The sequence below is a fragment of the Molothrus aeneus genome, chromosome 6 (genome assembly GCF_037042795.1).
Source record: "Molothrus aeneus isolate 106 chromosome 6, BPBGC_Maene_1.0, whole genome shotgun sequence".
Classification (NCBI taxonomy): domain Eukaryota; kingdom Metazoa; phylum Chordata; class Aves; order Passeriformes; family Icteridae; genus Molothrus; species Molothrus aeneus.
The window spans coordinates 47775474-47802657 of record NC_089651.1 but is presented as its reverse complement, the minus strand read 5'-3'; the positions used below and the strand labels follow the sequence as shown (position 1 = coordinate 47802657).

The 27184-nt window shown below is 45.3% G+C and overlaps 1 protein-coding gene across 1 annotated transcript; it reads left to right on the top strand.

Moving 5' to 3' along the window:
* The first annotated feature begins 3771 nt into the window (after positions 1–3771).
* ASB2 (ankyrin repeat and SOCS box containing 2) lies at positions 3772–26591 on the top strand. The gene is made up of 9 exons (XM_066552700.1): positions 3772–4016; positions 6555–6656; positions 10945–11111; positions 11831–11986; positions 13925–14170; positions 16394–16565; positions 21308–21869; positions 25558–25711; positions 26455–26591. Exons 1-9 carry the CDS (start codon positions 3772–3774, stop codon positions 26589–26591), a joined length of 1941 nt encoding a protein of 646 aa, XP_066408797.1.
* Positions 26592–27184: the final 593 nt, after the last annotated feature.

Genomic DNA, 27184 nt, shown 5'->3' with positions numbered 1-27184 from the left:
TTAGGATGAAGAATAAACACAGCATTTAACTTTTAAATCTAATTCAAATACTTTAAACCTACAGTAAGCTTGTTTAGAGCAAGGAAATAGATTCAAGATGCATTTAGAAAGACCACTTTGGCCAGATCTTACTAATCCAGACCTGTTCAAATATTTCTAGCAACAAATATCGATTTTTTTTTCATACCTTCATTACAGAAGGTGGAAAATATTTAGCTTATAGCACATTAGCCTAGTGAGTTTTTATAAGTCCGTGGTTGGCAGTTCACTGATGGCCTCAGATGGGGTAAACTTAGCCCTGCTGTGTCAGCTGAGCCAGGCCACTGCCAGGTGATGCCACTGAGTTTGGCTCAGGGAAAGAAGGGTAAACTGAATTAGGCTGTTGTGCATTAGCCTCCAGCCAAGGGCATGTGCTCAGCCTGTTATTGCAGCTCAGCTGTCTCACTGCAGCTTCTCACAGACATAACTCAGACCTGTGCCCCTGCCCTGTAGTCCTGCAGCTTCACACAGAAGCATCCTGAGGTGGAAGGGGACGGTGGTGGCTCTGCTGTGCTCTTCTCTGCAGGGAGCTGTAGGGAAGAGGGCATGTGCCCTGCCTCCTGCCAAACTCAGTCACAGCACACAGGCAAACTGCACACACACACTTGTCTGAGCAAGTGGAGGCAGCAGGGGGATGCAGGGACAGCTTCAAGCCCAACTAGAACACTCTCTGCAGGGGCTCAGGGCAGCCAAGGCTGTCCCTGGCTCTCAGTAAGGATCCAAAATCTCCTGCAGCCCAGGATGTGACCCGTACACCTTCACAGTGTCTGTGCAGTGCCATGGGCAGAATGGAAAGCTTTCTCTATTTTGAGCCCTATGAAGTTTCTCCCTGCAGGATGAGTCAGTGATGGGAGCTGCAGCCAACACTGTTGTTTCTGCACTCTATGGAACTCCTGTCAAAATATTTAGATTAGCGAGGCTCACCAACACGCAGGAGAGGTTCTCCCTTTTCTCTGCAAGTGGGTTGGACCCAGTTAACCCCTACAAAGGATAAGAGGATGAAATAGGAGTGATCCCCACAAATCTAAAATCTTCCCTTTTGCTCCCTTTGCCTTAAGAACGTGTGAAACAAAAGGAGGGAGGGGAAGAAGGTCCAGAATGGGCCTTTATACCTAGATCCATTTGGGATGTGGTGCACAGCTGTATCAGTTAGCTCCTCTGTGCCAGGCTGTGGAGCTGTGTTGGCAGAGGTGTTCTGTACAGTACTTAAAGCCCAGGCTCCCACAGAAGGCACTGCAACACCCAGCTCAGATCACAGCAGCAATGGATTCACTGCCATGAGAATGATGGCAATGGGACTGGGGGGACACAGAGGAGGGATCTGTCCCCACCTGCACTGGTTCACATTGTCCTCAGAGGGGAGCAGCTTCATCTCCATTCTTGCCTTCTCCAAGGATTCACTGTGCATCACCTCCATTAGGAGCTTAAGATCAGATCCTGCCCTCCCTGCTGACGGCTTTGTTTAAGTTTCTGAGTCACCACTGGGGCCAGGTCCCTACATTCAGGCACTGTAGTGCTGGATGCTGCAGACGACTGCTGGATGTTCCTGCCAGCTCCAGCCTGTGATTCCACACATCTGCAGCTCACCAGGCACCACGTGAGTTCCTAGGCTGAGACTGTGGGAGTACTGCCCAGCATGCCAGGGGCTCAGCAAGCCCAACAGCAGCAGAACTTCTGGACAAGCAAAGCTGTGTCATGGTTCCTAGCCAGCTGCTGGCTGGAGAGCAGCCAAAGGCAGGTACTGGAGCAGCGGGGGCACAGGGAGGCTGTCAGCAGGGTGATGCCTGGGCTTGGATCTTTGGGACAGCAAGGGTCATAGCAGAACTGAGGCACCAACTGGAAAAAGGAAGCAACAGCAGTCATGACAGATCTGGCTGAAAATAAAGGGGAAAAAAAAAACCCGATAAACAAAAAAACCCCACCAAAACTGGTTTGCATTATTTACAGCAATTGAAGGTTTTATTTTGGCATTTTTCATGGCTGTAAAATACATCCTCTGTTGTTAAAAGTCATAATGTCAGTCTGAAATCTGCTGGGCTTCCCTTTAACCTGAAGTCTTCCCACTTTTTCTGGAGTGGGCTTAGACCCTGAAGTGGCTGTTGATGTGGCAAATATCACCATGTCTGAAGCAAAAAGCCTAAATCCAAGATTTTAAGTTACTTGAGTGATTCAAGCTCTTGCAATTTCTTCAAACTGTATTTGGGGAGCTGCCATTTCCTCCAGGTCAGGACGTGGCTGTGCACACAGCAGCAGGGGCTGCTGCAGCAGGGCACTTTCCTGCTGGTGTGAGCCTTGTGGCCTGCTGGACCCCTCTGGTTTCACTGTGAGTGCCCAGGAAACCAGGCTGAGCTGGGTACTGGGTGGGGAGAGCAGCTGTGCAGGGCAAGGGAGCTGACAGCTCCCCTGAGGCAGCTCCTGAGCAGTGGGGAGCTGGGTGGTTCTGCTGGCCCCACGCTCATGGCTCTGCTGGCTGGCCCACATCAGCAGGAGCTGATCCTGGGCAGAGCAGGGCTGTGAGGAGCTGAAGGCCAGCCCTGCTGTGGCACTGATGGGACAGGGACTGGCAGCCCCAGGGTGGGGACAGGAAGCTTTGCTGGCAGCTGCCCTGGTACGCTCAGCCAGCCCCTCACCTCTCTGCTCCTCATGTCCCCACAGTCCTCTCCTGCTGGGCCCCTGTCCTCCCCTGTCATGTCCCTGTCCTCCTGAGCAGCTTGTTCCCATTTCCCCTCACCCCAGTGGCCCCTGTTATTTTACACAGTTCTTGCTCAGTGCTTATAAAATCAAACCTATTCTGCACTGGCTGTTATCTTCTTAAAGAGGCAAGCTTTTCCACCTCCTCCCATAAAATAAACCCTTAGCCCTTGAACACTGATGGCCAGAGTGCTCTCTGGCATCGAAATGAGATCCTGCTAGAGCATTGTACCATTCATGGTATCGGTACTTCCCTATCACTGCTGGAAATTCTGCAACATTTTGATTGTCTTTGCCTTTTAGAGTCCTGCAGTGGTGGTTCACTGTCATTCTGTGATTGCAGAGTGTGCCCAATGTTTCCCACTTCGCTCATTCGCATCTCACTCATGACCTTGAACTTTGTTCTGTGAAAAAGCAAAAAAATCAGAAGTGAAACAGACCAGTGTGGTGTTGCTCTCCTCGCTAAGTGAAACAAAGCCACTTCAAAGCATAGCTTTGTATGTTGCTTGAAGATCTCCAGATAAGGTGGAAAAAATTGCAAAGCCTCTTTGCACTTCATGGTGGAGAACCTGTACTTACAGAAAACCAGCAAAGAGAAAACCTCTTCCCTTAATTTCCTTCAATTACAGCAAAAAATAAAACAAACAAAAAGAGATTTCCATTGGTCTTCTCCTAAATAAAATTCAAAAACTTGTCTCTTTAATCTTAAGGGGATTTCCTTTACCTATTTTTGTCTTGAGATGTGGTAACTAGAATAAGCAGATAAAAACTTGCCTTGCTTGCAACAACTCCCCCTTTTTAAACACCAGCTAAACCAGTTATTTCTGTGTAATTCAAGGGAGATAGTTCACTAACTTTACATGCAGATTTTAGCTGATAATATGAAGGATTTTTGGTGAAGGATTTCTGAAGGGTTTTCTGGTCAGCCTAATTAAGTGGCAGACCCAAATGACAGTACAAGACAATTGAGTTTTTTTTTTTCATTTTCCAGATTTTGATGATTACAATTTTCCTTTTACAGGAAAGCAAAGAATTATAAAAATGGCCACGACGGCAGCAAATACTCAAAGGCAAACGATAGGCTGCGAGGAGTACAGTCTGTACAGCAGCCTGAGCGAAGATGAGCTGATAAAGATGGCCATCCAGCAGAGCTTGGAGGAGGACACAGCAGCTCAGCCAGTGGCCCAGAGCCCCCAGAAGTCGCTGGTGGCCCGTGCTGGTGAAGCGGCCGCGCCAAGCCGTGCCAGCCCACACAACCCTCCCTACCGCATCTACCCCTGGCAAAGGTGAGCGAGTGCCCCCCGAGCTCTGCCCAGAGAGCCCTGCCCGGCAGGGGAAAGCAGGATCCCTGTCCCTGCCCTGTGGGGAAAGCAGGCTCCCTGTCCCTGCCCTGCAGGGGAAAGCAGGCTCCCTGTCCCTGCCCTGCAGGGGAAAGCAGGCTCCCTGTCCGTGCCCTGTGGGGAAAGCAGGATCTCTGTCCGTGCCCTGCAGGGGAAAGCAGGATCCCTGTCCGTGCCCTGTGGGGAAAGCAGGATCTCTGTCCGTGCCCTGCAGGGGAAAGCAGGATCTCTGTCCGTGCCCTGTGGGGAAAGCAGGATCCCTGTCCGTGCCCTGCAGGGGAAAGCAGGATCCCTGTCCGTGCCCTGTGGGGAAAGCAGGATCTCTGTCCCTGCCCGGCAGGGGAAAGCAGGATCCCTGTCCGTGCCCTGTGGGGAAAGCAGGATCTCTGTCCCTGCCCGGCAGGGTAAAGCAGGATCCCTGTCCCTGCCCTGTGGGGAAAGCAGGCTCCCTGTCCCTGCCCTGTGGGGAAAGCAGGATCCCTGTCCCTGCCCTGTGGGGAAAGCAGGCTCCCTGTCCCTGCCCTGTGGGGAAAGCAGGATCCCTGTCCCTGCCCTGCAGGGGAAAGCAGGATCCCTGTCCCTGCCCTGCAGGGGAAAGCAGGATCCCTGTCCGTGCCCTGTGGGGAAAGCAGGCTCCCTGTCCCTGCCCTGTGGGGAAAGCAGGCTCCCTGTCCCTGCCCAGGAGGGGAAAGCAGGTTCCCTGTCCCTGCCCTGTGGGGAAAGCAGGTTCCCTGTCCCTGCCCAGGAGGGGAAAGCAGGCTCCCTGTCCGTGCCCTGTGGGGAAAGCAGGCTCCCTGTCCGTGCCCTGTGGGGAAAGCAGGCTCCCTGGGTCTGCCCTGCAGAGGAAAGCAGTCTCCCTGTCCCTGCCCAGGAGGGGAAAGCAGGCTCCCTGTCCCTGCCCTGTGGGGAAAGCAGGCTCCCTGTCCCTGCCCTGCAGAGGAAAGCAGGCTCCCTGGCCGGCAGGGCAAAGCAGGTTCCCTGTCCCTGCCCATGCTCTCTAATTAGCTCTGCCAGGCGGCTCCTCTGCGAGTCTGTCATTAGTGTCAAAGCCAGAGCCTGCTATAAATCCAATGAGGTCAACAATCTACGTGCTCGCAGCGAGAGGAGGATTTGCTTGATGTTGTCTGTTTTAAGCAATAAAAAAAGGGGCACAGCCACAAGCTTTCATGAACAACAGAAGCCCTCCCAAAGCCAGCTGCTCCTTTCCCCCGCTGTATGCCAAGCTTAGGTTTTGTCAGAGAGGGAGCAAAGCATTTGTTATGAGAAAACATAAAAGAGGCACAAAACCCAGGTATATAAAACAGTGAGACCTGACTACCTGTTAAATACTTCAGTTTTTAAAGGATGTGATTATTTCAAATCAGTCTGACTTCAAGCACACCACTCTTAACCAAGAGCAACTCCAGACACCAAATCGTGGCAGCATTCCCCTCCCCTGCAACACTGAGCTGTGGTCACAGAGACCTGCTGACAGTTTCAAACCCAGACATTGTTCCCCTTTCATTTTATAAAAGGTAGATTTCTCAAGGGGGATGGGAATAGATTCCAAAGTCACCTCCAAAGCAAGGAAAAATATCCTTTTAATCTTTTAAGTTACTTTAGTTTTCCCCTTCTTAATAAACTGAGAGTTACTGAAGATCTGTTCCTCCTCCCTTTTCATAACTCGACCACCCTCTGATGCCTTGCTCATTACCACCTGTGGTTGTTTGGTTTCCAAGGCTGGGAAATTGGGGACAATTTGATGAGCAGCAAGCATGTACATAGGTGTGGAATCAGGATGCTGTGTGGCCAGCAGTCCTGCTGCCAGCAAAGGCTGTGGTTTCTCAGTGTGGTTACTGTGCACCTCTCCAGCCAGCTCTCCTGTAGAGACCTGATGCACAGGAGAATAAGGACTTCCCTGGCCATTTGGTCCTGTCCTCGTTGAAGGTCCTTTGACACCTGCTATTTTGGCAAAAAGCAGCATTAGCAGTTCTGTGCATCATCTGTCCTGTCTCAGCCCAGCAGTGTCCGACCTCTCCCCAGAGGGAAAACATTTGGGCTTGAAGCACCAAATCTGTAGCATTGCTGAACTCTTCTGCCACCTGGGAGAGCAGAGATGGAAACTGAGCTGACATCCAGCGGCTCTGGATCCTCCTCTGCCCCCACCTCTGACTTGTCTGCATGGCACTTTGGAGGTGACGAATGTCACCTCCCCTCACTTTGTGCCTGCTTCCTGTGTGGTGGTGGTAGGGTTAACCACACTGTTGTCTTATATGGTCATTTGAATCCCCTGACGCTTCCTCAGAGGGCCAAAAATAAACTCGAGCCGAGTGAGCAGCTGAATCCAGCGCAGAGCAAGCCGTGGCCATCTGCTTTTATTCAAAGCCCTGACCGGCAGGCTCGCTCTGTCTCTGTGCATGTGTGTCTCTGCTTCTGCCTCAGCATGACCTGTTTCTCCTACTCGGAGTATTTCTCCTTGTTTCATTCATGTCATCGCCACTCCAGATTGGCCCAGCAGACAGGCCGTGCTCAGCCGTCCAGCTCGGGGGCAGCCTGGGGGGTCAGGCGAAGGTGCGACAGCAGCCAGCTCAGCACATCCCAGGCCGTGTAAGTGTCTCCCTCTCCCTCTCCTGCTTTTCCCTGCAGCCACAACAAGCCTTGCTACATCTCTCTCCCCGAGACATGTCTTCTGGGTGGTGATGGTGCCTGCTGGGGGGAAATGTGGTGTTCATCTGGAGGAGGTCTCACTGACACCTGCACCTCCCCCTCGCTGCACTCCCGTTCTTCCTTCCAACCTCCCCGCTGCCCCAGGCCATGCCTGTGCCCTTGCAAGTGACCCACCTCAAATATCCCTTGTTCTCTTCTCCCTCTTCATCTCTCTCCATCCCCCCAGTGCTCATGTCCTGGGGACTCTGGGTCAGTCAGAAGCTCTGAGGTGACAAGGACAACAGGGAAGGGATGTTTGCACTGTGGTTAATTTACATAGGCTGGCTCACTTATCAACAGGATAGACGAGGCAGGCAGATGCTGATAGTAACTGCACTGGTATTAAGTTCAGGGCTCAGCAATGGGCAAAAGTATTTTATAAATGCTCCCAAGATGCCATACCTGTTCCCAGCCATACCTGTGCTGTCCAGTCATACAGAGGAGGGCTTACTTGTCCAAGGAGGAAACTGTCTTGGCTGACTGATCCTCCTGGCCATGTTTTGCTGTTGGCAGGGGCTGCAAATAAGCTTAGTTGAACACAGTCATGGATGAGAAAAGCAGACAGTGGCCCAAGCTCTGTCCCAGTGCCTGTGTGTAGTGGAAATGTGTGGACCATGACAGGTTTATTACAGCTCTCTGCCGTGCAGAATAGATACATGCCCTTAGCTATCAGATGACAAGAGTAACGTGTTACAGGCAGCACTTCCCTGTGTCCTGCAGAAAAGCAACTCCCCACCTTTTCTATCTATCCAATAAAAATTTTGTTTAATCCATCTTACAAGTCCCTCCCTGGATGCAGGGACTACCCTTCTTCCTTTCTCCTCTCACCCAGCTCTACAATCTCCCCCACCTTCCCCTGCATACTGGCTGATTCAGACTCTGTTCCTGGCCCTTCACTGGCATTGCACTCCCTGACCTTGTGAAAACCTCTTCCTGCTACAACATGAAGCCTGCCTTATCCTTGTCACCTGCCAGCTTCCCTTGGCCACACTGAAATCACATCCTCTCACTAGGTGCTCTGCACTCCTTGCATGCCTTTTTTATGCAGTAGAAGACTTGAGGGCAGGCTGTTCTTCTCCACCAGGTAGCTGCATAGAGTTCAACGTACAAGAAACTAGCCCTCCTCTGCTGCCAGGTAGAGCAAAAATATAGCTGGGAAGTCCTAGGAGAGCATGATGGCATGACTGGCATTTTTACAGCCTTAGTCTCAGATCTAGGCAGGGATGCTATTTGGCTTCACCTGTGGAAGTGGTGTTCCTTCATCCTGCCTGCATCTCTCCAGACTGTCAGGAAAAGAAAGAGCTTCTTGAACCTTTCCATGCTCCACTGAACCTCTTCTTCAACTCTCAGAATTGACCTCACCATACATCTCATCTGCAAGGGGTATTTATTATCTTGCCTACTGGTCTTCGAAATGCAGTAATTCTTTTGAGTTGCCTATAAGGTTAAGATTTGCTCATATCTTCAAACTTCCTCCATAGTTTTAATGCTAGTATTTTCTATAGCTGATGAAATCCGGGCAGCAGAACGTGGTGGGTTTTTGTAACAGCCAACTATAAGTCAGGCAGAAAACAAGGATTTCACATGGAGATTCATTAAATCTTCTGTTCTGATCTGGAATTTTCTTGGCTAAAGCATCCACAGCCTGGTCCAGCAAACCCCCTCATCTTACTCAGGAATCATTTAAGGTCAAGGAACCCGACAGAAGTTTGCTTCATTCAATATCTGAGGGCTTAAGCAGAATAGTAACTGATTCTTCACACATTTTTAACTCCAGCACAGATCCAAGGTACCCTCCTGCTTTCCCTGAGGTCTCAGATAATGTGATTTACCTTGCATTTGCTGCCAGCCGGCCCATGCGCAGACCCCTGCCATGGCCCACCTGGCATGCAGTAATTCATTAAGCACCAGTAATTATATCATGTGCCCAAATCCTGAGGTCACAGCCCTACATGTGTAACTTGAGCTTTTGTACAGAACAACAGATGGTTTCAGCAGCCTTGTGCAAGAGGTGTTGAAAGATGAAGATACCCCACCTCCGCCTCCTCTCCCAGCCAAAAATGCCAATAGTTGCTGTCAGCAGACTTCAACGAAATGCTCAAACACCTGTATAAAATTCCATTGTATGTACACAATTAGGAATTTTGGGTTTAGTCCCCAGGGTACCCTAAGCAGTATGGAGATACAGCTATGTCCCTGGGACATGCAGCCAGCAGATATCAGAAGGTCAGTCGATTCCTCCCGGGGGAGCTCTGGCCAGGACAGCAGCTGCCTGTTCTAGCTGTTATCTTCTCAGGCAAAATGCCTGGCCTTGTGTCCCATATCTCTTCTCATTCCAGTGTTGCTATTTTTGTGACCCTACTGTCTTGAAATCACTGCTTCCAGCTATAGAGAAGGAGCAGGTGGCACCAAGTACTATTTCACCTGGGAAATGGTGTCTTTTCCCATTCTCTGGCACAAGTGTTGAGATCACCTGTTCCACTCCTGGCCCTGAATTTATCCTCAGAAAACCAGCTTGGTGACTTCTTTCAATGCTAATATCAGTGTTCATAGCATAGATTGTGTGCCTTTGGGCAAACTGAAATTAGTGAGACCTGTGTGAGTTTCAGACTGTTGGTCTGTCCAGCCCCTCCAAGCAACGGAGTTCAGTGCTGGTCCTGTAACTCCCACGAGGTGCAGAGCTTGCACCAGTATACTGCTTTGTGAGGACTCCTGTGCTGACCTGCCCATATTTTTCTGTCTCTGATCCCACTCTGTTGTGGTATTTTAGACTTTTCTCTTGTCATAACTGGAGTTTCTGGTTGTTCCCATCATCACTAGCCTGCGTGACCTCCATCACATGCTGTATTCCTGCCCTGGCAATGGTAATAGACATGCACTTCTCTCCTGCATCTCTCTGTCTTCAGGACTGCAAGATTTTCTCTGTAGAGTTAGTTCAAACCACAAATGCTCCAGTGCTTTCTGCAACTTCTTGTTTTCTGTCTCTGAAACTACAGCCCACGTTCATTTTTTGCAAGTCCCCATTAGAACTGGTAAAGTGTTTCCTTCCTTCGTGCTGAATCTTAGTCATTTAGTGCCTCACAGTAGCAAAGCTGTGGCTGCCTTGTCCCAGCACAGCTCAGCTGGAGCCCAAGCAGATGTCCACACTGGAAGGCACAGCTCACCAGCATGCACAGAGCTGCTGCCCAGCACGGGCGAGGGTCCTGCCTGCCTTGGCTGCAGGTACGAGCTCCCCAGCTCCCTCCCTCTGCCATGCTACCAGCAGCATCAGAAGGGGCGGAAGGAGGGTGGCAGGTCCTGTTCAGGTGCTGCTGACTTGGGGAAAAGTGGCTGTCAGGCAGTGTTGGGACTCCTGCTGTGTGGGGAGACTCACAGGAGCTGTCAGTGTTGCTCTGCAGTGGGATTGGTGTGCCCAGGTCAGCCATGCTCTGCAAACCCTCAGAGAGCTCAGAGAAATGGGTTGCTGCCCGGAGTGTGCAGAATGCATGCTTGGCAGAGGGAGCTGGGTAGGTGGAATTTTTTCAATTTTTCAATCCTCCCTGGATGGAGAAAGGAGAGCCAAGGCCAACACCCCAGTGTTCACATGCTCTAACCAAAGCTCTCCCTACTCCATAAGTGGACTGGCTAAATTCTGAAAACAGGACTGTGTGAGGAAATAAGAAGTATCTTAAAAATACGAGAGTAAGATTTATTGATAATTTCTGTTAAAGCTACCCACAAATCAAATCTAAAAATTTCTTCAAGGATGAGCAGGGGTAATTATCTTCAAAGCTGATCTTATTTGAAAGATCTCACATGGAAGCACCATGCCACATGGGACAGTGTGGTGATGCAACTATCACAGTCATGGACACTCCACAGTGTATAGAGCAATGTGAGAGCCAGCCTTCCATAACTCCTGACACCTAAAATATAAGTGTTTGTGTCAGACATTTGTTACACCTACCTAGTTCCCTTACATTCTGAGGAGAGTGATCAGCACCTCCACACAGTGATTCTTCTGATCTGCTGACAGTAACAAAATTAGAGAAGACAAATTTTACCTTTACAGGCCTTATGGTGTCTCACTGTATAAATACATGCTATATAGACTGCAGGGGTTCACTCTTTTGGGCAAATAGTGATGTTGCTGCAGAAAGCTTCTCAGTAATGAAGGAAGGAATAACCAAGTTTTAATCTTGTTTTAAAGAGAAATTGACCCTGTAGTGGCAGCAATCAGGGATGGAGATGAAAAAGCAGTATTCAACATGATGAAATCAGGAAAAAACCTTTCTGTACCTAATAAGGATGGCTGGATACCCCTCCATGAAGCTGCATACTATGGCCAAGTGGGCTGCCTGAGCCTGTTGCAAAAAGGTCAGTGAAGTTAAAACTAACTAATTACAATAGGGAAAAGAAGAACATGAATAAACTAAAAGGCCAAATTATCAGTATTTCAATCCTAGCCTGGGGCTGTATATGAAGCTTCTTTCCAATCTCCCTGCCTAGATACTAATTTCATCTTCTCTTGGAAAGTAGGTTTCCAGACTGAAGCCTCTAAAAGTTAGGATAGTTGGGAGAAAGTGATATCAGATAGATTCTGCCAAGCCCTACATTTCTCATGCATCCTTGAAGCTGAGCTCTCTCCTGCTATGAGCTGCTTGGCTGCTGCAAGCTGTCAGAAGTAACCCCCTTTTCCCCTGGGGGGAGATCCAACCCGGCATCTCTTTGCTGGTGCTTGAAGTTAATTGCTGTAGTTTGTTTTCAAACTTCAGGTGAAGAACAGTTGCTCAACAACTTTTTGCATGACTAGTGGCCAAAGCTGGACATTTTAATTTAAACTGAAGACAGGTTTCGATACTCAACCTGAGTTATAGTAACATTATATTAGTATACATTATATATATACATTAGTGTGTATATTGTACTATATCCATTAGTATATTCCTAAATTACACTGCTTATGGAAATGAATAAACTAAAAATATGTAAAGTAAAGTAAAAACTGAAACCCTCAAGGACTTAGAAGGGTGGTGGTGCTGCAGATCCTTTGCACTACATGCCACAGTGACTCTGGGCTCCCCGTTCCTCCCCAGCGTACCCAGGCACCATCGACCAGCGCACCCTCAATGAGGAGACAGCTCTGTACCTGGCCACCAGCCGGGGCAACCTGGACTGCCTGCTCACCCTGCTGCAGGCTGGGGCTGAGCCTGACATCTCCAACAAGGCCAGAGAAACGCCGCTCTACAAAGGTGAGGAGCTGCTCTCACAGAGGTGCCGAGCTCTGCTGGCACCACCAAGGCAGAACTGCAGGATCTCTTGTGATGAGGTGCTGAAAGTCAGTGATGAGCTCTTGTTTTCTGCTTCCCTGTGGTAGTCCTCTATCTCCTGTGCCTGACCTGCCATGCCATGGCCCTTTATCTCATCCTGTCTCTGTAGACAGAAATAGCAGCTGTCCTGCAGGCTGTGATGGGGTGCTGAGAGTGAGGGACATTCTCAGTGGGGCCCTAAGCACAGCAATGTCCCAAACTTTCAGCAAGCTGTCCAGTGAAGGGCTATGTATGCTCTGCTGAACAGTAGGACCTAAATAGCTGTTAGATGTACAAGAGATGGGCAATGTGGGGAGGATTACACACACAGTAACTGTAGACATGCCAGTGATTCATATACCGTGGGGGTCAGGCCAGGCTGCGTGATATAGGAGAGTCATAAAGTTATAAACAATTCAGTGAGGTAGATAAAGTGTTTAACACAGACATATTACTTTGCTGCTGGTTGGAAAGAACACTTTCTTCTTTTAGCAGACTAGCAATATATCCATGATATCACAAACACTCAGAGGAGACCTCTCACACCTTCATGTCTCCTTTGCTCACTCTAAAACATTAAAACATATATTACAGGTTAAAACAGCAATCTTGCCTCCCGCTTTGGATGCCTAGCATTACATCTGCTTTTAAAATGCTTTTGTTTTAAAATACTGGCTTTTAGTTGACATGGGAAAGGCTGTTCAGCTGTGCATTAAAGACACAGTAATGACTGTAGTAGTAGTAGTAGCAGTAGTAGTAGTGCTCATAGTAATAATAATCACAACAACAATGATATGAAAACACCCTTTAGCCAGAGAACTGTTACTAAGAATGGGCTAGCCTTGATGCAGTATCTTCTACACTATCCTCCAAGAACAACAAAAAAAGAGTTAAAAAGACTGCCATAACAAAATAGTCATTATATAATATGTAAGCAAATGAAATCATATGTAAGCAAATTAAACTCTGCAGAGCTATGGATAGATAATTAGAGAAATGTCTAATTACATAGTTGCTTTCAGTATATGAGTGACACCTGTTTATGGGGGAGAACACTATGGAGCTATTGCTAAGATGAATCAGAACTAAAAGGCGGGACCTCTGTGAGAAAAAGACACTATTATTTCAAGGAAAAAACTGATTGCTATGAAATATGCTTCTCTTCTGTACACTTTACAACAGATGCTAACTGGGGTTTTTCCATGTAGCTACCCCTATGTACCTTTAGGTTGGAGTCCTGCCATTAAGGTGCAAGGGAGGCCCCAAGATTTGGGATTCAAAAAGCTATGGGCAATTGGTAGAATAAAAATCAACAAAATTATATTAATTATTAAGAAACTATATTTAGTTCAGGACGGTCCTGAGCTATAAATTGAGAAAGTGCTACTGACTCACACAACTGTTGATTTGAGCTTTCTGTATTTTCTTGTCTACATGGAGCTTTATCTGCAGTCCATGGCAGTAAGAGAAAGAGTCCGTTTGCACAGAATTTGGAAAGAAAGTGTTCAGGTCATGTGATTTCTCTAACATATTTGTTCTTCATAAATTACTTCCTGCACCTTATCACCCCACTGTGTCCCTGGGGTTTCCTGTTGGTACAAAGGGGCTGGGCTGGATTCCCCCAGTACCAGACTTGACACAAGCCCTGCACAGGACACTTAGCCAGGTCCAGTTGAAGACTGGCTTCACTGTCACATCCTTTCTGAGCCTCAGACAATATCACTTGGCAGCAGCCTTTGCTCTCGTGTAGACCTAAATGGATCATTGGTCTTACTGTGGCCCACTTGTATGATGCTGCCTGGGGCTGCATGAAACAGATACGCAACACGCAGAGTATTTTCAAAAGCCTGTCCTACTGTCTTTCCTTTTGTTCTAAAACAGCTTGTGAGCGCAAGAATGCAGAGGCTGCAAGACTGCTGGTGCAGTTCAATGCAGATACCAACCATCGCTGCAATCGGGGATGGACCGCGCTCCATGAGGCTGTCTCCCGAAACGACCTGGAGATCATGGATATCCTGGTGAAAGGGGGTGCCAAGATTGAGTCAGCAAATGCCTATGGGATCACTTCCTTATTTGTGGCAGCTGAGAGTGGGCAGTTGGAGGCTTTGAGATACCTTGCAAGATGTGGTGAGTGCAGCTTACACACATCTATTCATTTAATTCTTAATAATTCAGAGTTTCCCGGTAATTCTCCTTGGCTCAGTTTTTCTGTCTCTGGAGGCCAGGCCTAGCCTGCAGAGGCACTAAGACCCTGCTGCTCCTGCTGGTGGAACTGGGTAGGGTCTTTCACAGAGCATGATCTAGACACATGTGCCTCTTCAGCATTCATTCATGGTCACCTACTTTGAGAAGTCATGTGGTGCTGTCTGACTGCATTTCCTAACAGCTTTCTAAACCCACACTGCTGCAGACATGTAGCCCAAAATCCAGTCCGTCATAAAAGGCAGCTGCAGGTGGTAATAGAGGGCAGAAGCCAACCCCATCTGCTCACGAACATGTGCAGTGATGGGCAAGGTTAGCTGTCCTCATAATGTATTGATAAAATACTACTGTCGAGTTTATGGGTTTATATCAAATAGAAGCAGACTCACTCTCCCTATGTGTAAATGTTCAAACATATAAACAGAGTGAATTTTAATCTAATTTACTAAACCAGTCATGTAAAACAGCTTTACAATAAGCACAATAACTTCACTACTATTCTGAAGCATATTTTATTTTCACAATGGACTATTATCTTCAATGAAGGTAAGACTTGGGTCTTGCACTTGCAAAACAAGAGTTTACCAGTAATGAAGATAAGAAAAACTTTTGAAAAAATTAGTATGATTAAGAAAGATATGAGAATTGGGAACCAAAAATTGTGCTCTGCTGCCCAGCTAGTCTTGTCAGAGAGTTTTGTATGACCAGTTAGTCCATCATGATGCCTATGACTTAAGAAACTAAGCCAGAATGTGATTTGTGTTTCAAATTAGATAGATAGTACAATTTCCTTAAAGTTCAATTTTGAGAAAAATACACAAAAAAAAATCCAATAAAACTGTCCAATTTTTTCAAGCTCTTCAAGCCCTGAATAGCTCTTCTGAGCATCCCAAAAATTATATCATTCATTGTTTATGATGAACAATTTTTCATCATAAAAAGGGTTTCTTTCTCATTAGGAACGTAGTTCCTGTGTTATGTTTTGTCACTGTAATTCTCCTGTTGTTTCCAGCTACAACATCTTCAAAGGGCCAAACACAACACAGATGTTTCAGCTTAGGGTGAGAGCCCAGGGAAATGTTCTCATTGGCAGGGAGTTTTCATGATCAAACAGAAGACTGATCAGTTTCTTTATTGGAGTTTAGAAGCGAAACTCCAGTGAACTGTCATTCCCATTTAGGATACACATAGAGCAGCCTTCCTGAGAACACCATGGTTCTGTACATGACAGCCAAAATTCAGGCTTAAGGGCCTTAAATATCTACAGCAGAAAAAGTTAGATTCCATATTTTTTATGGCAAAAAAGTATTGTCTTAGTTTATACTTGCATGCTATTTATTAAGCAAAGTACACATTAGAGCCCAAGAAAGAAATTACCAAATAGTCTAGTAGTTTGTTGGTAATATTCCTCTTTTTTGTAGTAAAACTTACCATTTGAAGCCTAACTCCAGCCCTCATGAGGTGAAGGGATATGGCCTAGGTGCTGAGTTTTGAAATACAATAATCATTGATTAAGGCTCTCCCAAATAAAACCTTAGAATTGTTGATCAGCACCATGCAGATGTCATTTTATAGAGTATTATTTTAGCCTGGATACATACTAAAATTAAAAAGAAGTATAAATACTATAAATCTGTGTAACACAGTGTGACTATATAGAGTATAAATGATAAATATAAATAAATATGCAGTATAAATAGATATCCATAGAATTTTGGAGAGCACCTATTGAGATAATCTAATCCAAACTCCTGCTCAGGAATAGTATATATACATAGTGTAAGCACATAAATATTAATGGAATTGCTGTGTTTGAAGGAAAGGCCATGCCATATAAAGAACAGCCCAATTTAAATTTTTTTTGACCTTTGAGCTGAATAGAGACTGGATTCATGACTGGGACCTAATAGCTGCCACCATGATAAACTGTCCCTCATAAAATTCCCATCATATTAGAGACCAATGTAAATCTATGATATAAAGGTGTAGAACTGATATGACTGTGCCACCTGTGATATGACTGTTTTCACATCCCCATCCAGCACACTTCATAGCTCCAGTGTCATGGAAATATAAGTGTTCATTCAAAGTATGTTCCTCCCATCTCACTTTAACTTTTTGGTGCTAAAAGGGTTTCTTCCTTCCTAGGTGCTGATATAAACACACAAGCCAGTGATAACGCCTCTGCTCTTTATGAAGCCTGTAAAAATGGACATGTGCCCATTGTGGAGTTTCTTTTGTCCCAAGGAGCAGATGCTAACAAAGCCAATAAGGATGGCCTGTTACCTCTGCACATAGCAGCCAAAAAAGGGATTTGCGAGTAAGTTTTAGTTCATTTCATGGTTTCATCTTTTAGATAAGAATCCAAAGTCCTTACAAAAAGGAAAATGGAATGTCCCAGAACCAATTCTGAGCAATGTGAGCAAGGCAGGTACCAGCTGAGAAGTGGGCTTTCTGCCTGCAGAGCTCAGGCTGGAGAGTGTGTTTGGAGGTTGGGATGGGATGGGGTGAGCAGGAATGTGGGGTGAAAGATTCCTTTAATTTTACCAAGACATCATCTATTACAGCTAAATAATATCATATGTCTTGGAAGTGGATTGAACTGAAGTCCTCAAAATATTCTTAAATATTTATTATTTATTATAATATTTATTATTTATTATAATAGAAAAAGTATTGGTGGGGAGTGTTAGTCCTTAATAGCATTTGCAGCATGGTTTGCAGTAATTTTCCTACATGGGCCCATTGTGATTCTTCTGCACAAGCAGAAGATGCTGGATTCTTCTCTGGTGTGTTCAGGTTTTAATAACAATAATTCAGTTGCTGACAGTAGGAAGTGGTTAAGTGAATCTCTAGGGCATTAGTGAGATTGTCACTAGAATATGGTGTCCAGTTCTGATATCCTTCCTTTCAGAAACCTTTCAGGAAATTGTAAAGGCTTCAGAAAAGAAGGACAAGAATTTCTCATGGTCTAGAAAATATATTTTATTAGTGAATGATCAAATAACTCCTATTTGTAACAGACAAATCCATAAAAAGACCCACTGCTTTCTTTCTGAAATTAAATGTGTTTGGGACAGAGATGAGTGTATTTTTTAAACAGGGAGACAAGTAACTAGTGGAAAAAATAAGTAGAAATCAGGTAGAATTACCAGTCCTCTGAAACAGAGATTTTTTTAGGAAAGTAATAAACTATATCCTATGATAAAGAATATCAATTTAGAAGATGCTATCTGGGGATGGGATGTTGCACTGTCATGTAAGTAGTAACCTGGGACATTGCAGCATGCTTCTGAGCCTGAACTCCATAGCATTTACTTCTGATCCTAGAGCAAGTTTTAGTTCCTGCTTCTAATCCCTCACTGCTGGAAGAGTAAGTGACCCACAGCTAAGTTTTTATTGCAGTAACAGATCCCTGTGGTGACTGTAGAGGACTCTTCTGACTATCACAGTTTCTACCAAAATGTTTCTACAACAGGCAAATGAGAGTGTCTGTCCAACTGCAGTGCCTGTTTCTGGACAGGACAGCTGTATTTGCAGAGAACTGCTCCAGTGGATTCCTACATATTTCACAGTCTCTGAGGAATAAAAGCTTTTAACATCACGACACCTTCCCAAAATGTTTTTCATTCTAGAATTTAGATTTGTTTTGCAATGCAAATTAAGCTTCTTAAACCACTTTGATAGACCTGAGGATATTAATATTGGTTGGAGTAGGCCTGGTTCCTTGTGCAAGCTGTGTATTCTAGAGGGCAGCTCAGTGTCAAGTTATGTAACAGGTTTGTACACTTACATCATGTACATGAACACACTGCACTGACTAACACGTGCACGATTCAAAATTTTCTCCAAGGTTTGAGTTATAAAGTCATTTTCAAGTATGAGAGACAGAACTCAGCTTCAGTTGTTCACTTTCTAAAAAGTTTATCTGAAAGTACAGTAAGTTGATATGAAATATAAAGAGTATGGGTGAGCTCTCTTTTCCTCCCCTCAGTAGTTTCACACTCTGACCTGAAAAGAATTTACATGGAAACTCCACAACTTAAGTTCACCCTGGGTTATGGAAGGAAGGGCCTAAATCAGGGCTCATATCAATTATTCCCAACAACCAGCAGCATAAATGAGACCAGAATTTAGTTCAAACTCTGCCTTCCTTCATTTGTAAAAGACTGAGCACAAATTTTGCGCATAACTGCTGCAAACTAAGTAGAAAAGAAAGTCAAAAGAAAAATATATTGTCTTATAAATATTTATCTAAATGACAAAACTTTAGCCTGTTTGGCTGATCATTCTTAATTCCTCTGGTATTCAGTAAAATAACACCCTTCATGGTGACCTCTGTATTCCTGCAGATTTAGTACGTAATTCTACAGGAATTCCACACTTCAACTTTTTGCCAGAGCACGAAGGCTCCCTACCATCAAAAAGCCAAGAATGTGGTCCCAGGGCTCAACTGTCAACTCTTGTTGCTTGGTGTTTGTTTATTTTAAATGACACCTTGTCAATTTTGACCTGAAATTCATAAGGGTCATCTCATAAGCTGCAAGCAGTCATTTAACTCTTTCCCCCTTAGAACTGAGATGTTGAAAAGGGAAGACTTCATGAAGTGGGGGCAGATTTATTAAGTAAATATAAGTCAGTAAACTCTTGGCATGCTCACACTAAGGATGCTCTGCCTCCTCCTCCATATAACCTCTAACAAATAGAAAACACAGAAGCAGGTGTCAGGGATTAGGGAAATCTTGGCACTATTTCAAAACTGTACATGAAGCTCATCCCTGTGACAGACATGGGATGTGGTCTGACTTGTCTGGCCTTGGCTGCCTTCACTTGAGTTGCATTCTCCCTCTAGAGAAACAGGAAATGCTCCAGAGGCACCATATTACTGAACTGACCCACTTTGGAGGGTGAGAAAGAGAGGTTCAAGCTACACAATTAAACTGGTAACAATTTGATTCTTCCTGCTTTTCACACCAAAATAAATGTGGGCTACAGGGACTGTACTGAGCTCTAGGACACTGCAGCATTTGGATGCAGAGCCTCAGCATGTCACCCGTGCAGTGAGGTCCAGGTTCCCCTTGCAGACAGAAATGATCCAGTGCCTCTTTAAGTCAGATGTGAAGAGCTGGCTGAAGCACATATGCTGGAGGGAAAGAACAAAACAGACCCTTAAATCTTCAAAACATTTGATCATGGGATGAGTAATGCTGGTACTTGGCGCAGTGTCCTCACAGTGCTCTGTGCCCTTTTTGTTATTAGGCTCTTACAGAACATTTGCTGAGGGTGGGAAGTTGCCAGCTCACCAGCACCCAAACCTCCTGCTCCCTGGCAAGTGTCACAGTGCTGGAAAATTAGTGTGACTGCTTGGAGAAAAAAAATAAGTGCTTAATTTCCCAAGATATTTACATAATTTAAAAGCCTTTTTGTTTAAAAATGAGATGTAGAGTAACTTGGAGACATCAACAGTACCTCACGTAAATAGGAACATAATCCTGTAAAATTATATCTTCAACCCTTATTTCAGCTCCTGGGAGCGTTGGAGGCTCAGTGTTTCACAGGATCACAAGATCATCACAGACAAAGGTTTTACTGGCTTAGCTCATTATGCAAATATATGTTTGAGGGCCCAGTATTGGGACCAGCTATTGCAGTCGAGCTGAAGATATGCAGCATTTTAAAGGAGGCACACTACTTGGTAGGAAAGTGAGCTTTGCATGTTTGTCTGTCAGCAGAGCTGATGACTGCTGGGTAGAGTAGTCTGCATGGGAGGAAAGGAGGTGGAGAAGGTGTGCTTGGCTTCCCAGCTCACACAAGTTCCTATTTAAGATATCCCTCTCTACACAGATATTACAACGGGAGTGTGGGCAACTCCTGACACAGCAGGCAGACTCAGGTTGGATGAGCTGTAAGCTCTTTCTAAAAGTAAGTTTCCTTGAGGTGACTTGTCTATTTCTACAGAATCATCCTAGAGCCTTGGCTACATTACCCAACTTCATAAGCAGGAAATGAAGGTTTAACCCATAGGGTTGGTCATGCAGCTCCATTGACACCCGTGCAGACATAAAAGTGATCATGGGTTTGTGACTGCAGGGCTCCTGTGCATCATATATTTGAAATTCATATTAAATATTAGAGCAGCTTGATTTATGTTGGTTTGTTTGAGACCACATCACGCTTTCCAACAGCAATCCCTCATTACTGGGGTTTAGGACTTGGCTACACATGTTCTCTCCCTCAGCTGAAACATGGCAACCAGCCTGGAAAATATTTTTTCTTCTTTTTCTCCCTTTTACTAATTGTCTTTTTGGCTCCCTGTAATCTGGGATGGACATTGATAGCCCCATGAATTTGCCATGGCCAAAAGCTGCACTGTGAAGGCCTACAGGATAAGGACCAATGCAGGCTAATAACTGAATTGTAATAGGGAAGGCCTGGGAACCAAATCTGTTGTTTATCCTAGCTCAGTCCTCTAGACATGGGGTTTCACCTCCTGTCTGGTGTCAAGCCTGTTACTGTGGCTGTGACCCACAAAACCTGCCAGCACTTTGTGTTGGCACCCTTCTCTGCTGAGCAGTAAAGCAAAACCTGAGAAGGGGAGATGCATTCTCTCTGCTGGCACCTCAGGCTGGAGATTGTGCACCTTTTCCTCCAGTCCTACCCACAGCATGATGGTGAAGGTGCAGAATGTCTGGTAGCTCCTGGCTGGTCGTCTGCCATTTGGGCTGTGGAACCTAAGTTACAACAGGGTGGCTGAGTGCCAGCATGTCATGTCTTCCATTGCAACTGTCCCTGTAGCTGCCATTACATCACAGAAACTGGGTAATAATCTCAAAAAATGTGTTCCTTCATGAAAGAGGAAGGTCAAACAACTCATATTTTTTGCAAGGTCAGTGCACAGGGAGTTGCTGACAGGTTTGAGGTTTGCAGTCTGGTTTCTATGAGTTGTTCCCGAGTTAGTGGGCTCTGCCGTGGGGGTACAATCATAAAGCTATGAATAAAGCTTGCTGCAGGTTTGTAGATCCCCTAGAGCTCACTGCTGCTCACTGAGTCTCCTCCTGGCAGGATTGTGTCCATGCTGATCCCTGTGACCAGCCGCACCCGTGTCAAGCGCAGCGGCATCAGCCCCCTGCACTTGGCGGCCGAGCGCAACAACGACGAGATCCTGGAAGAGCTGATTGAAGCTGGCTACGAGGTCAACACCGCCCTCTCTGATGAACGCTCCTGCCTCTACGAGGACAGACGCACCACCCCACTCTATTTTGCTGTTTTTAACAACAATATCTACGCCACAGAGCTGCTGCTGCAAGCTGGAGCCAACCCCAATGTTGACCTCATTAACCCCTTACTCATCTCCATCCGCCACGGCTGCCTGAAGACCATGAAACTGCTTCTTGACCATGGGGCAAACATTGATGCCTATATATCAAGTCATCCCACCACCTTTCCAGCTACCATCATGTTTTCAATGAAGTACCTTTCTGTGCTGAAGTACCTCCTGGATCTGGGCTGTGATGCAGGCTCCTGTTTTGAGTGTCAGTACGGAAATGGCCCACACCCTGCATTAAATTACAGGCGGGAAAGACTGAATGATCCTCAAGTGACCAGGGAGCCAGCTGTAGTACAGGTAAGCACTGCCCAGTCTACCTGCAGGACTTCTAAGGACATCTCCTACCAGTGGGTTCTAACAACATTAGTGTATTTTTTCTTCCAACTTTTTTGCAAGAGAAAATCATAAATAAAGTAGGGATTGCCAGCAAACATTCTAAGTTTGTGTCCAATGACTGCAGGAAGGTAGAGAAAAGCCACTGTGGCCGTAGCTTGAATTTACAGTGAATTGTATCCATCCTGACAGTCTTACTGAGAGTTCTCCAATGCTCTTTTCCTCTGGACCTGAGGTGCCAAAAGTGAGGCATATTTTCTTGAAAAACATATGGATGATAGCATATGGGAGGTAGAAACCTTCTTTTTTAACTTGCCCTGTAGGATTTGTTTAGTCTGATACAGAATGTTAGCCACTGGTTACATGAAAACAGTCTAGTGCTTCACTCTGTGAGGGTAAACCAGTGAATGTGAACAACTGCAATTTCTGAGTCTACTGGAAAAGCAGTCATGGAGAGAGAGCATAAATTATTACATTAGCTATGTGACTGAGTTATATTTGAAGATTTCACAAGAGATTAGGAGATTTAGGTCTATGATTTAATATTTTTGAAGCCATTTACAGGCTTTAGATATCTACATTTTATACAAGTATCTTTGCAGTCCTTTCTAAAATGCAGCTGGTCTTAGCTTCTATTGAGCTGGAATGGGACTCTCAATCCCTTAAAGGACTTTGCAGAATTTCATATTATACTTTTTTTTCTGATTTCTGTATCTCCTCTCCTTCCAATGTATCTCAAAATCTAATGCTCCACTCAAAATTTTCTGTCCTTCAACATGCTACTCAAAAATGAAATCTCAACATGGCAGTTTTTTTATTTTGCAAAAAATTGAGGACAAAATCAATCAGCTTCTATCTAGTGTAAGTGCAGCTTTGAGGGATTCAGCAGAATCCCAAAGGTATGGTTACCAATATATGTTCTTTTATGGTGTAAAGAATAAAGGAAAACATTAAATGATTCTAGGAAATCTTGACCTTTTTATCAGTCCTGTCTTCTAAAAGACTTTACTCTCAGTTAACATATCTGGGGAAAAAAGCCAATTGAAAAGAAAATCTTATAGAGAGAATTTTAGGAGTCCATCACAGTACTCTCTTCTCCTAAAGAGGACTTTACCCTCAAGAGTCTTTTGTCACAACAAAATTCCTCCAGTATACTATATTTTTTATCAAAGAAAATTTATAAAATACATCATCTCTAGTTCTTGATCTGTGATATGGTAGCACACTGAGTGAACAGAGAGATGGAATTCCAAGAAAAGTAGTCAGGGTTTGTCTGTAGCCCTCTATGGTATCCTAGCCACTCAAAACCAGTTCCTTCTGGATCTCACCTGAAATAATTACCTAAGAAAATATTAGGTCACTCACAAAAAGTCATTGCCTCAAAGGTCACATCGTATGAGGCAGAGAAAGAAAAAATTGTATAAAAATTTATGTGTCCAGAGAGAAAGCAGTGAGGAGATATGCACACAGAAAAAAAAAAAAAGTAATCCCTTCCCTCTAATATTGTTTTTTATTTGCTTTGCTTTTACTGCTAGGGCTAGGATTTTGGCTAATAAAAGTGAGGTTCCTGTGGTAGCTTCATAATATGTAGTTATGATATGATTTATATTCTGAAATATGGAGGATCTTATGAAACTACAGCCTTGTCCACACAAAGGATGTTCTTCTATTGTGTAAGATTACGAAAGGATAGTAAATCTTAATTATTAGTCTTTATAAAGGCCACGAAGTACTGTAACTGGGTTTGGAAAATGCACAAATATAAATAATAAGTGATGCTACTAAATGAATGTGTCCTGGAGAAAGTGAACACAGAAGAATGGTTGCTGACCCTCTCCACACCTGGGGAGCTGCTGCTGATGCCGGGCAGTGGGGCGGAGGGCAGCGGCGTCCAGCCACGAGAGGGCATTCGGGTGTCTGCCGAGAACGCAGCCTCAGCGCCGCCGGCCCCGCGCCAACCCCGCTGCCTGCTGCTGCAGCTGGGCAGTGCTCTTCTTTATTTTGCTACGCTTATTGTCCTGCAATGTGTTTTGAAACGTGCTCATTCCAGAAGGTGTTTTTGTAAACCGAGTTTGTGCACAGGGAAGAGAGAAAAAAGGCAGGCAGGGTGTCTGGTGGAGACAAGAAGAGAGCAAGATCCAGTGTTTTATGGCCCTGCATGTGTCTTCATTTCAATTCTCCTAAAGCAGTCACTGCAAGGAGGTGATGTGCAGGTGCCTGGTCCGTGTCTCACACGGGTAACTGCATGGCAGTGACACAAACACTGCAGTGACAGCCAGACAGACAAAACTGCACTCCCTATAAGCAGCCCAGGTAGGAAACTGGGTTGTCTGCTGCCATCCTTCTGACACTACTGTCTCTAATTGTCCTGGGAAACATTACATGGTGATGTTTGGTGAAAAATAAGAGTCAGAAGAGTAGTAAACACCTCTGTAAATGTTCTCACCTTGAACAAAATAACCTTATTTTCCACAGCTCTATTTTACTAGGTGAACTAATAACATTTTACTTCTGAATAAGAGTATCCACACAAGAGTTTAATGATTTTGAGTTAGGACTCATGCATGAATAATCAAATTTGATCTAGTTAAAGGAATTTAAACTGAGAGAGCTTTAAGCTAGTGCATTTCCTTTCCTGTTTGATGTGGGCTTAGAAGGTGTTTGCAGACAGGCTGAGTGACTAAATTGATGGATGGTGCTTCAGCCACCAGCATTCAATAGGGTTCAGCCCTGTGCCTGAATTCTCATCCACACAGCATGATTTAATTGATGTTAAACTTCCTGACTGCTTGCATGCAGATTTTGTCCACAGATATCTTCACCATATGCAGAGCCCTAAGAGAGACAGATGAAACTGACTGGTATAAAATACATATTTAGATTAAAGTGGGCAGATTTTTTTTAAAAATGAGACTGCTGAAAGTCATGTTCTTAAATCTGTTCTTCAGTATCTCCATAAGAAGCCCTCAATGCAATGAATTTTGGTACTCTGCAGCTCACACTGGAGACAATAGAAAATTTGCATGATCCAGAACTGAGCAAGGAAGGCACCCTCTATAAGGCCAAGGATAGTTCTCACACGAGTGAGTAAAATAGCCAGGAATTCATCTGTGCAGAGATTTCTCCACACTTGTTTCTAGTAAGATGTTTGGTCCCCCAAGCTATAGATACAAGCAGGTCCACAGGAAGTAGGAGGTGCTGCATTCTTCTGAATCTCCCTCTTTCCCTAAGATTCCATTTTACCTCCCAGAGCCCCACCCAAGAGGGGAAAGGACCCAGCATGCTATGTCACAGGGCCCTGGACTGCATGGACCTTCCAGTAGCCCCTGACTAGCTTGGGGCAAAGTTCCTCTTTCCTTGTATTTCTGTGGAAGTAGGATCTTGGGACTTGCAAACAATTCAGCATTATTGCATGCTCCAGAGCTCCTGACTTTGCCAGGGATTTGTGTCATCCTATGATTGCAAAGAGGGAGTTCTGCCCTCAGCTGGAAAAGAACAGGCTTTAGTTGAAGTTTTCTGAAGGGAAACTGGTGATTGCACTCACAGCTGGTAGAAGGAGGGTACCATCAAAGCTATCAGGGCTATTGCAATTGCTGTTTCCACAAGTGCATTTATGTCCCACTGATGGTAGTCCATCTGTTTTGCCTTGAAGTTTTGTGAAATGGTGTCTACTCCAGAGATAAGTCGCTGGGCTGGGCCGATCATCGATGTTCTTCTGGATTATGTGGGAAATGTGCAGCTCTGTTCCCGGCTCAAGGAGCATATTGACAGCTATGAGGACTGGGCTGTCATTAAAGAAAAAGCAGGTATGGTCTCCCAGAAGAGAATCCAGCACAAACAGTCCCACTGTTGGATTCAAAACCTCATTCACCATCTCCTCTTAGTATTCATCCCATAAACTTGAAATCCTTGAAAGGATTTCCCTTCTGTGACTGACCAGGTATGAGTGTCAGAAATTTCTGGCATGTCACTGGCCCTGTGGTGAGAAATGCACATCAGCCATCGATCTGACCCACTGGGAATGAGCACAGCAGTGCAGAAAGGCCCATTTGGATGTAGCTGGGGTTCAATCAGATCAGGACAGGTGGGCAGCACAGCCATCTCCACAGCAGCCTAGCAGGCACCAGTGGCCTTTAAAGCCTTTATTAATATTCCACTCTCCTAATATCCTTTCCCTCAGGAAAAAGTCTTTCATAGATATTTTCAGAATCAGTTTTTTGGCACCAAGCTAAATTTGGTACCTATTGCGTTTATTTTCATTGGGAAGGCTAAACACTTTGAAGTAGCTTTTTAAAATCCTCCTAGAAAGCCCATTGCTATGGCTGAGATGGGTACAGCACCCCATCCTCCAGGCCCACATCCTTCCCCATGTCATGCCTCAGTATATATGTTTTGCCACCGGACATATTATCCCTTCATTACAGAAAAAACCCTTTTTTTCATTCTTCCTTCTCCCATTTTCCTCCTGATACTCCCCTGCCCAAGCTGAGCTCAAGTCCCTCAAGTTAAAACCCGTTCTGCTCATGTTTCTGACCCGCCTGTCTTTCAGAACCTCCACGACCTCTTTCCCACCTTTGCCGCATCAAGGTCCGGAGCCTGGTTGGAAGGAACCGCATTAAACTCCTGGACACGCTGCCCCTCCCCGACAGACTGATCCGCTATCTACAGCACGACTACTCACAGTGACCCCCCAGCACACTGGATGTGCAGCAGCTTCCCAGCGTGGCACCCAGCGTCACCACGGTGGCACAGGTGCACAGCAGGGAGGAATTGCTGCTGGCTTGGTCAAGCACCCTCCCGTGACTAATCTGAGAGAAATGCGCTTTTGAAGCAGGAGTGAGCAGAAAACGGAGGAGACAGCTAACATAGGAGACTGCTGTTAGGTTTTTCAAGAGAAAACACATATAATTCACCTCAGACCTTAGTCTGCAAAGAAGAATAAATGAAAGCCAATACTTACAAATGAGTAGTGCTGAAGCAAGTATCAGTGAGGAACTCAAAAGTGTCCTGAAGCTGTGGTGGAGCTTAGCATCCTTGATGTGGTCACAATTCAGAACTTGTCAAGAATCAACATGTTTGGGAAAGCAATCACATTACCTTCACTGACTGAGATTTTTATTGTAGTTTCTGTTCTATTGTTTGGATTTCTGCTAAGTGTGTTGGTTGCTAATTCTCTGATATTTTGATACCACCTTGCTAACACCTTTACTTCTTTTTTTGTACCTTTCTTATTAAGTACTTGATTTATGAACCTTCAAATCTCAGAACTCTTTAATAGA